General features: G+C 40.1%; 1 protein-coding gene across 8 annotated transcripts in view; it reads left to right on the forward strand.

The window, feature by feature from the left end:
* The window catches only part of POGZ (pogo transposable element derived with ZNF domain), a 40,745-nt gene that overhangs the window by 25,524 nt on the left and 3,868 nt on the right, over positions 1 to 11,353 (forward strand). For 7 of the 8 annotated variants that reach the window (XM_032464283.1, XM_032464284.1, XM_032464286.1 and 4 more), the window contains 11 exons: positions 307 to 413; positions 1,087 to 1,424; positions 1,809 to 1,963; positions 6,315 to 6,415; positions 6,940 to 7,086; positions 9,512 to 9,646; positions 9,759 to 9,931; positions 10,089 to 10,229; positions 10,701 to 10,757; positions 10,958 to 11,070; positions 11,324 to 11,348. In XM_032464283.1, coding sequence (XP_032320174.1) covers positions 307 to 413; positions 1,087 to 1,424; positions 1,809 to 1,963; positions 6,315 to 6,415; positions 6,940 to 7,086; positions 9,512 to 9,646; positions 9,759 to 9,931; positions 10,089 to 10,229; positions 10,701 to 10,757; positions 10,958 to 11,070; positions 11,324 to 11,348 — 1,492 coding nt within the window. The remainder of the gene's footprint in view (positions 1 to 306; positions 414 to 1,086; positions 1,425 to 1,808; positions 1,964 to 6,314; positions 6,416 to 6,939; positions 7,087 to 9,511; positions 9,647 to 9,758; positions 9,932 to 10,088; positions 10,230 to 10,700; positions 10,758 to 10,957; positions 11,071 to 11,323; positions 11,349 to 11,353) is intronic. The other variant, XM_032464285.1, reaches the window with a different exon arrangement.

Raw genomic sequence — 11,353 nt, forward strand, 5'->3', positions numbered from 1 at the left:
TTAAGGGTAATTTTTTTTGTTACATATTTATTACCACAATTAAAGAAGAAATTGTAAAAGCCATTCTTAATTCATGAGCCAGACAGAAACTGGCAGCTGGGTGGATTTGGTCATTGAGCTATAACTTGCTGGCTCCTGCCTAGAGTTCAAAGAATAATAAAAGGAACGTGCCTCATAGTGATTTCTCATGCTTGCTTATCAACCTGAATATGCCCCTTCGGGAGTGTTTAACTTTTTTCCAAAAGGCCAGTCATCTTTTTCCAGTATCATCTTAACTAATTTTATCGATGTTCTCACTTCTTCTAGTGACCTCTTCCATCCCAGTGTTTGACCTCCAGGATGGTGGACGGAAGATATGTCCACGGTGTAATGCTCAATTCCGTGTTACTGAAGCTTTGAGAGGTCACATGTGTGTAAGTGATACTGCCTGTGATGGGATCCAGCTTAAATGGCCCTGTAGTTTTGGGAGCTTGTGAAGCAAGAGCTCTGAAATGACTTGTAAGCTTTTCAAAGGGTTACTTCTTCTTTGGCCTGTTTTAGAATGTACTCTGGAATGTGATAGGTTACATTTAAAGACCCTCAAATAGATAACATATGTGACCTTGATTTCTTAGTTGTAAGTAGGTTTTAAAATTGCACAGGAGGACAGTTTAGTTGGATAATCAAAACTCAAACCGGGTTGGCCTCAGTTCGCTTTCTGTTTCTTGTGTCGTTGGCTGAACGGGAGCTGTTAACCGGTTTCCAGTTCTAGCCTTTTGGGTTTTTGGTTTTAGTCCAGATGTAAAGGCTGGGGCTTCTTCCTGCCAGGGAGCTCAGAGCCAGATTATGCTAGCGAGTGGTTAAAGGGTCTAAGACAGGGAGAACTACAAAGTGTGGTGTTTGGAGTGGCATATGGTTATAAACACACATACACACACACAGGAGAAAAGAGTAAAACCTGGAAACATTGTAGAAAACCGCAGGGTGAAAGCTGGCTGAAAATACTTAGAACCAGACTGTTACCCAGGAATGTTAGTGAAGTTGGGGAGTTAGCACATCCCAACCCCCAGGAGAACCAGGACGATCAGATGTCTTCTCTCTTTATAGTACTGTTGCCCAGAAATGGTTGAATACCAGAAGAAAGGAAAGTCTCTGGATTCAGAACCCAGTGTCCCATCAGCAGCAAAGCCCCCATCCCCTGAGAAAACAGCTCCTGTTGCTTCCACACCCTCTTCTACACCTATTCCTGCTCTGTCACCACCTACCAAAGTACCAGAGCCAAATGAGAATGTGGGTGATGCCGTCCAGACCAAACTTATTATGCTAGTGGATGACTTCTACTATGGAAGGGACGGTGGCAAAGTAGCCCAGCTCACAAACTTCCCTAAGGTCGCCACATCTTTCCGATGCCCACATTGTACCAAAAGGCTAAAAAACAACATTCGGTAAGTGTTGAAGATCCTTGGAGGTTACCTTGGACATTGAAGGCTGAAAGGGTCTTACATGTTTTAAATTTTTCAGTTTGAAGAATAGTGCTAACTGTTACCCTGTCTGGCTAAGGAGTATCATTATGAAATCAATAACTAGTACTGTGGAAGGAGATTGTGTTAATAAATAAAAGACAACTTTGGGTAGAGTGAGACCAGTGCATCTCCTTCCCCAGAAAAGTTTCAAGAACTCTCAGTTTGGGGCTCAGAAAAGGACTGCCCCAAACAGAGGAAGTTGGGCAGGAGGTGGGTAGTAACATAATGTCTTGTTCTGTGATTCCTCTGTTACATTACTCCAAGACTTCTGATTTTTTATGTTTTCTGTACTTTTCTGTGCTACAGATTTATGAATCATATGAAACACCACGTAGAACTTGATCAGCAAAATGGTGAGGTGGATGGTCATACTATCTGCCAGCACTGTTATCGTCAGTTTTCCACTCCCTTCCAGCTCCAGTGCCACTTGGAAAATGTTCATAGTCCTTACGAATCGACTAGTAAGTTTGAAAGTTCTTAAACTCTAGGGTTGTACTTAAACTTTGTTCTTCATTCAGTGAAGCATTGGGGGTGGCCCATTATGTTTGTTTATATTTGAGTAACAGTGTCAAGAAAGTTCTTGGCATATTCATAGTCAGTTCCTTACTTCATTTACTCTTATTTTCTTAAAAGCCTGACTTCTATTAAGTCATTTGCTTAAGAGCATACATCTCTAATAAAGTGATGTTATGAGGATTTGAGTCCAAATATTTCCTGTGTCCTTTAAGGGATTTCTAGTTTTGTTGAAGAGACAGAAATTGTGTAACTATAGGAAAATGTGAGAATAAGACAGTATATTTATTATAAACATATGCATTTTATGCTGTCAGAGAAGGAAAAGATCTTTGTGGCCAGATTTCACAGAATTAATGCATAAACTTTTAGGGTCTTTAAATACAAGAAGGATTTTAGATGGAAAGTAGTAAGAAAAGTTTTAGGTGATGGGAAACAGCATGAGCAAACACATAAAGACAGAAATATGCACATTGATGCTTTTGCTGCAAATTAAAAATCTGGACTGCAAATGGAAAGGTTAAGGACATGTATTAATGCAACATTTAACTGAGAGGACCCAAGGTGGAGCAGGCTTCAAGCCCAGGATTTGAGTCTTCTACTTCTCAGCAGTTCTCTTGTCTCTGGCTCATAGCAGGATGGCTGTGTTAGTCTCAGGCATTACATTCAGACATAAAATTTTGCAGATTAAGAAGAGACCATATCTTCCTGTGTCTTCTCCTGAATCTGTTTCTTATAAGGCAGAATTGTTTTCCCTTTATATCTCCTCGGCTTTGGTCATACTGGCAATGGAAATGGGATTGCCATGAGTGGCTCAGACTACTGCTGATCAGAAATACAGTGAGCTACATATGTAACTTTAATTTTTTTTTAGTAGCAATTTGAAATAAAGTTTTTTTAAGGTGGAATTAATTTTATAGTGTATTTTATTTAACTCATAGAGCCAAAATCATCTCAGCATGAAATCGAATTTTTTAAATTAATGAGATATTTAACATTACTTTTGTTTTTCTCTGTTAAAAAAAAAACAGATTTTAAAAAATCTGGTGTGTATATTACACCACAGCAAATCTCAGTTTGGGCTCACCACATTTCATGTGTTCACTAACCGCCGGTGATTACCGTATTGGACAGCGGAACTCTAGATTTTAATCATTTGCTTGTGAGTGGAGTAGGTATTGGAAGCAACCATATAATACTACAGTGCAGTGGCAGAACAACCAAAAAGTTCCTTGCTGTCAGTGATGGGAAGCCCAAATTCTCATCTGCAGCTCCCAGTGAAAAACTTATTATTTTTTTTTTTTTTTAAAGAATCTGTGGGGTGTTTTTGTTACTCTGCTTATATATGTACTGTACATAAGAAAGAATTTTCCTAATTGGGGGGAAAAAAACAGTGCAGAACCTCATGAATCTTTTTCTCTCGGCTTAACCACTGTTTCATCCCTGACTTAATTTTTGAGTGTCTTATGACTTAAAATTTACATTGATGAGAAACCTGAGAAATTGTTGACTCAAACAGGTAAATATCTCATCTATACTTCAGTATATATCAGTTTTATTCTCGGGTTCTTTTTATAACTCCCTTTTTTGACAGATCCTGCATGAAAAGTAGACTGTTTTTAATGTTAATATTTTGGGGTCCTTTTTTTTTTAGTTTTGGGAATTTTTTTCCTCTTATTTTCTCAAAACTAAAAAGGATTATAGACATAATGACTTCCACCCCTAAATACTTCAGTATGTGTTGCTGACAAATAAGGACTTTTTTTTGATACATAGCCAAAATATCTTTCTCAAAACCTAACAGTTAACCATAAATCCATAATGTCATCTAATACCTCGTTCATTTTCAAGTTTCCTGAATTGTATCCAAAACATCAATGTATCATCATATTTAATTATGGTAACAGTGTAATTTTAATAGCATTGTGTTTTTCTTCAGACTTGTTTAAGGGCAGTAGACCGAGGAAGAGGTAGGCTTGAGGAAGTGATGCTTCAGGGTGCTTAATCGTGTTCAAATGTTGGGAGGATCCTGTGTGGAAAAAGACTCAAGAAAGGGAGAACTAATTGCTTGATAAAGTCTTGGAATGCATGGAATGATGAGGTTGGATGAGCCTTAGATGGCATAGGGAATCTATCCTTCCAAACTTGGAGACCAGGAAGCAGAAATGATAGCAGTTCATGCCTGTTCTCTCAAAGCAAGAGACCGTGGTGGCAGACGTAGAAAACAGATTTATTAGGGGGAAAAAAAAAACAGCTTTATGGTTACTCGGGGAAAGGGGGTGGGAAGGGATAAATTGGGAGTTCGAGACTTACAGGTACTAACTACTGTATATAAAATAGATAAACAACATGTTTATACTGTATAGCACAGGGAACTATATTCAATATCTTTTAGTAATCTATAATGAAAAAGTATGAAAATGAATGTATGTATGATTGAAATAGTACACCAGGAATTGACACAACATTGTAAATTGACTAATACTTCAGTTAAAAAAAATACAGTCACTTCAAAAAAAAAAGAGACTGTGGTAGGAGCTAAGGAGGTGCGTGACAGTGCTGGTAGGGACTGTGTTAGGACAGCCACTTTGGAAAATCAGCTAATTCTCCCTCTTGAGTCTTTTTCCACACCAGCTCCTTACCCTGTAGAACAAGTATGAAAGGTTACTAGAGATCTCTTAAATCCACTGATGTCTAAGGTTCCTTTCTCAACTGACTTTTTTGATATGAGATAATAAATCTTAGCATGGCATATATGCATTTAAAATTGCTTAATAAATGTTATAATTGACGTTATGTGGCAGCTGTAACAGTAGAATTGATGCAGGTTGTAGGAAAGCCTTTGCAGCTAAATGGGATTGCCCAGGGAAAACAAAGAATAAGAAAAGGCTTGGCCAGAAGGTTAAGAAACACCAATGCTTAAAAGTGTTCTAGAAAAGAAAAAATTAAAGAAGATGAGCAAATTGAATTGAGAGGTAAGGGGGGAGAAACCGGAGAACATATTGTTACGCCACTAGTTACTCTTTCCCAAACATGTCACACACTCCCATACTCCCACATCTTTGCTCGTGTTCTTCGCTTGGCTCCTCTGTCTGGCAAACCACTATTCTTTCAAGGTTCATCTTATGTATCAGCTTTTCCTCATTCTAAGCAGAATTGTTTGTTTCTTCACTTTGTCCCGCTAGCACCTAATGTACCTGTAGGCAGTGGTTTTAAATGGATTGTAGACACCTTTGAGAAAAAACACAAAACTTCCCAGAAAGATACAGATTTTACTTTTTCAGGTAGTTTCAGGGGATACTTGGGTTCCTTAAGATCTCTTCCCTGGATCCCAGATTCGTTTCAACTTCACTCATCTTTTGAAGGGGCAGGGGTTGAACATTGTCTAATAAATAAATGCTTAGAGCTTCAAATTTACAATTTCCATATTTGTGAAACATCAGTTATAGTAAGAAAAATACAAATAATTATCTTTATTTTGCCTGTATAATTCAAAATATGTAGCAGTTAAAATTTTTGCCAAAAATTTAGAATTGTAGCCTTATAAAAGCTTGGTAAAATGGCTAATTTTAAAGTATAATTATCTCAGATTTGTTAATACTAAACACAATAATTCATAACAAAGCAAGAAGTTCTGTTCATGTTTATAGTCTTTTGAGGACAAATCCTTATTTATACTCTAGTAAATGTTCAGTAAATATTGAATTATTCATAGGAGATAACCATTGTCTTTCCTTGAGCAGAGGAATGAAGTAATGTAGTATTTTTTTTAAAATTCATTTGGCAATGACATGTAAAGAACAGATACTGTATTTATTGGAGACACAGGAGGTATTAGAAGCCAGCTGATGAGCAATAGGAAGTCATATGGGCTTCTGCCACGTTTTTGCCTGTGAGAATGGAGAAGTGACAGTTCCTGGATGCATTTTGAAATGATGGTGACAGGATCCAGGGGTTTGGAGTCAGGTAACGCCTGACTTTTGAGCTCCCGGGGAGGTAGGGATTTAAGAAGGGAAGCAGTGGGAAACAGAAGAGTACTGAATTAAGTTACAGTTGATGGTAGAATATTCAGTTTAAAAAGTCTTGTAGAGGGGTCAAAATCTAGAATGGCGTTTTGGTAAAGAAGTCTGAGCTAGAGACAAAAGGATAGTTGTTACCTGCAACCCAGAGGTTAAGATGGAACCGTTTTAAAGAAAGAATAGAAGAGACTTAATGATTTACTGACTATTTAAGACTATGAGTCAGCAGGACTTTGGTCTTACTTTCAGGTGGATTTATTGATTATTTTTCTTCTTACAGCCAAGTGCAAGATCTGTGAGTGGGCGTTTGAGAGTGAGCCACTGTTTCTCCAGCATATGAAGGATACTCATAAGCCTGGAGAGATGCCTTATGTTTGCCAGGTATTGCCTTTTTCTCCAGGGAGCTTTAGCCATTTTGCTCTCAGGCTGAATACAAAGAATGAACACTGCCTAATTGCATATACTCAGTTGTAGGAACACTGAGGAGATACAGGAGAAATAGTAGACACAGGTTCTGTTTTCAGGATTTTCTGTGCAGGAAGAAAACATAAAGGAATATGTGCATGTACCCAGCCAAGGAACTCAGTCAGGGAGCATACACGTGTACTCAGGGAGTGTCTGTCTCCTGAACGTGCCCTTTGGAGATGGACAGGAACAAGTTTTACTCCTCTTGGTCTAAGAGTGCAGATTGTTCTCAGACTTTCCTGTCCTTCCCCAGCTTTGTCTTAATTCACAGCTGAATTTATCACAGACATAGCCCTGCATTACAAAGTCAGAAAAATAATTTGATTTCTATACATTTAGGAAAATTTTTTTCATATTTTAACATTTTTGTTGCTACCTCTTTTTTAAGGCCTCAGTTGTTCACTTCACTCTTAGCTTACTTTCCCTCTTATGTGACTCAGGTGTGTCAATATCGCTCCTCACTCTACTCTGAGGTAGATGTCCATTTTCGGATGATCCATGAGGATACTCGGCACCTGCTCTGCCCTTATTGCCTGAAGGTCTTCAAAAATGGCAATGCATTCCAACAGCATTACATGAGGCACCAGGTACCAGGCACCAAGCAATTCCCATATTCTCAATTTTTAATTTATGGATGCTGGGGCCAGGGCTGAGCTAGGCAAATAATTTTGGTAGAGAAGATAATATACATATGTTTGAAAAAAAATTATTGAATTCCAATAATACGTGTCTGGCACTGGGCAAGATGCTACAGATTTAGTGGTAAATAAGACAATTAAACAATACAGTCAAGCAGGAAAAATACTGTATTAGGGGAAATACAGGATATAGAAAAGAATGTATGTATTCTAGGAGCCTAGTAAGAATTCCAGCGAAAAGGGTGTACAGACCTGAAGGAGAAGTAAAGATGTGCCGGGTGAAGTGAGTTAGAAGCACAGCATGCTCAGGCACAGGGGAGGGTCAGGGAGCTGAAGGAAGTGCAGTGTGGTTGGAGTATGGGTGCAGGGGGTGCCGCTGGAAGCTAGGGGACAGACCATGGAGCATCTTGAGCCATGAAGAGGAGTTTCAGCTTTTAAGTTGTTAGGAAGCAATTAAAGAGATTTTTAAGTCCTGGAGGGATGTGTTCAAATTTGCTTTTAGTTACGATTATGCTGGCTGCATTCAGGAGAATGAATTGAAAGAGATTAAGACTAGAGTTAGGGAGACTAGACAAAGATTTTTTCAGTAGTTCAGGTGAAAAATGATAGTGGCTGTTGTCCTTCGAAGTGATAAAAAGAGGATAGAGTTGAGGGATACTGAGAAGATACGTGATGTTTATGACTTGGAAATGGATTAGGTGAAGGTAGTAAGGGAGTAGTGAAAAATAGTGCCTACAATTCTGTCTTGGGTAGTTGGTGAATGGTAGGACTATTACCGAGATAGAAACGCTAGAGAAAGTAAATTTTAGGAGGAGGATTATAAGTTTGGATATTCTGAGTTAGAGTATCTGTGGACATCAAGTGTAGTTGTCCATTAAATAGGTAGTTGGGTATAAAGGTCTGAGGTCTGGGAGAAAAGCCTGGGTTGTGGAAGATGCTTAGGAATCATCATTAAATAAACACAGTGGGTAGTAAACTTCTAAGTGTTGTGCTACACCCCAAACCCCCATCCCCAAAATTGGAAATGAGGTGACGGTTAGGACCATTGAAATCTCTATCCGCAAAGCCAGGACCATAGTCCTAGAAGGAAAACCAGAAGAGTCTTGGTGTCAAGAAAGCTGAGGAGAGGAAAGTGTTTTGAAGATAAGAGTGTGGTCAAAATGTTGCAGGAAGGTATCAGCAAGACAGAAACTTCAGAAGCCAGCCTTTAACTTAGCCATTTTGTTGGTTAGCAGGGTGGAAGTCAAATTTCAGCGGGACAAATGAATGAGAGGTAAGGAAATGGAAACAACTTATTTAAGTTTGTTTTTGAAGGGGAGGACCAAGGGTGGTAGATCAGGAGACGAGGTAGCAAGGGAGAATTTGTTGTTGCTTTTGTTGTGTTATTTTTAAGATGGAACAGGTATGCCTTTGTTTTAGGAAAGGAGCCAGCAGAGGAGGAAGGGGGAAGTACATAGAGCACAAAAGAGAACAAAGATGGGCGCACCTGTGCCTCACGTCCACAAGTGTGTGCGCACGTGCCCGCACTCCGACTTGTAAGCACCCTCTTAGGCTCACACACTCTTTTGCACATGGTGACTGCTGAGAATCCACCACTAAGTGTATTTCCACATAGCAGCCTGGAAATGGTCACTGGTAGCTCAGCTCAGGTTATAGAGCCTTGCTGTCCTAGGGAAGAAATTGTAGTCATGGATCCTGTTTTTGAAGGACTTCGGTACTGGGCAGACTGAGTCCTCAAAATAGCCTCCCAGGGAGGCATATCTGTATGTATGTGTTAAAGGGGAAAAACAGCTCTGTGTAGAAACGTACTATCATTTGTGTTAAAAAAAAAAAAAGAAGGGAAAACAGAGGTGGTGATTGGAAACGTATGTGTTTGCTATATGGCTACGTGTGTAGACGGTCTACGAAAGAATGCTGAAGAAACTGGTAATACGTTGTTTCTGTGGAAGGGGACTGAGGGTTGAAGTTGAAGCATACTGACCACATGAAGGAGGACAAATAAAAATATGATTTTCTTTTTTTATCATGTACATTTTTATTGTGTTTTAGAAAAAGAAGAATATCCAGGTAGCACTGTGTGTCTGCACTGTAGAGATAAAGTAGTAGGGGCACTAAAGCTTAAGCCACTCATCCCCATTGTTAAAGCAAGTCAGGGGGAGGTGATCTGAGAACCCTGGTTCACCTTTCTCTGGGAGCATGGGAGGTGCTGATTCTCAATAATACATTTGGTGCTATGTTGTTTATTTCTTCTTTACTCTGTTAAATTATCAGCAGAAAAGTGGAAAGAATGATATGGTTGGCATTGATCTACCTTCTCAGGGAAGAAGATTCATTGGGAACCTTTAAGGGATTCTGTCTTTCTTTTTTCCTTCAGAAGAGGAATGTTTATCACTGCAACAAATGCCGGCTACAGTTTCTCTTTGCCAAGGACAAAATTGAACACAAGCTTCAGCACCATAAAACCTTCCGCAAACCCAAGCAGCTGGAAGGTTTGAAACCAGGCACCAAGGTAGTTTGTCGATGTTTCCTTTATATATCCAAGAGGGGAGGAATAGAGATATTTGCAGTATTCTGAGGTTTAACGTGGGTAGTGTCTAATTGTTCTTTCCTTTGACTCGCAGGTGACAATCCGGGCTTCCCGAGGGCAGCCACGAACTGTTCCTGTATCCTCCAGTGATGCACCTCCCGGCACCCTACACGAGGCCACACCGCTTACCTCCTCAACAGACCCTCTGCCTGTCTTCCTTTATCCTCCTGTCCAGCGCAACATCCAGAAGAGATCTGTTAGGAAAATGTCAGTGCCATCTTCTGGAGGCTGGGGGCCGGGTGGGCACCGCTATTCCTGATAGCCAGTGTAGTCTGGTAGCCTTTTAAGCAGGATCTGTTGTGTAAATCTGCTACAATTCCGGGACCCTGAAGCAGTAATGAGAATTTTCTTTGTTTGTTGACAGGAGTGTCATGGGCCGGCAGACGTGTTTGGAGTGTAGCTTTGAGATCCCAGATTTCCCTAATCACTTCCCTACTTACGTTCACTGCTCTCTGTGTCGCTATAGCACCTGCTGCTCTCGGGCTTATGCCAACCACATGATCAAGTAAGTTGTAATGAAATCAGTATTCCTGTCTGGGAATTCAGATTCTCCAGAACTCGTTTCATACCCTCCCCTGCTTCTGGTGTTTCCTCCTTTAACTCCTGGAGCCGTTGGCCCACCTGTCCTAGCAGGTAGGAAGCCAGACCAGTCTTCATTTGGCTTGATGGGTGTGCGCTGGTTTTGTAGGACCTTGCCACTCCAAATGTGGTACAAGGACTAACAGCAGTAGATGGGAGCTTCTTAGAAGTGCAGCCTCTGGCCCCTACCACTCCCACCCCCAACCGGAATGTCCCTTTTAATAGATTCCCTTCCACCCCCATGATTCATTTGCATATTAATGTGATAGGAAAACAGGCTTGAGTTGGGGTTACAGTGGACTGAAGAGGTGTTTCTTCTGTTGGGCACTGTCGGTAGCTGATGGTCTTGTTTAGCAAGCAGAACCCGAAACTCATACCTCTGCTTTATTTTTCTCAGCAATCATGTTCCGCGGAAGAGCCCCAAGTATTTGGCTTTGTTTAAAAATTCTGTGAGGTAAGGAAAAACTTATTGATGATCTCTTAATTTTTTCACGTTTTTACATTAAATCCTTTTAATTATTTTGAGGGGTGGATATATGATTTAATTTGAGACAGAGAATAAAGAAGGGACATCCCCTTTTCTTTATTAAGCCTCAAAGCTTAACTCTCTCTAATGTCACTGCTGTATTTGTGTTATGTTCTCTTGACTCTTAGTGGAACCAAGCTGGCCTGCACTTCGTGTACCTTTGTTACCTCTGTGGGAGATGCCATGGCTAAGCATTTGGTATTCAACCCCTCTCACAGATCCAGTAGCATCCTGCCACGAGGTAAGCAGGAGAAATGGGGCTTAGGGGGCAAAAATAGCTGAGGATACAGCTTCATACCGTGAGTCAGGAGCATCTCCCTGACCTGACCTGTTCACTGTTTAGATTCACCAAGTTGGAAGCATTCTAACCTGAAGTTTATATAAGACTGGGAAGATAGTAGGTTTGCTTTTTTTGGTTGAAATCCCAGGATACTGTCTTTGGGGGGTTTGTTTCTTCACTGAGGTAACATTTTTTATTGTCTCATTTTCTGTAGGACTCACTTGGATATCTCACTCAAGGTAAC

The sequence above is a fragment of the Camelus ferus genome, chromosome 21 (genome assembly GCF_009834535.1).
Source record: "Camelus ferus isolate YT-003-E chromosome 21, BCGSAC_Cfer_1.0, whole genome shotgun sequence".
NCBI classification, from domain to species: Eukaryota; Metazoa; Chordata; class Mammalia; order Artiodactyla; family Camelidae; genus Camelus; species Camelus ferus.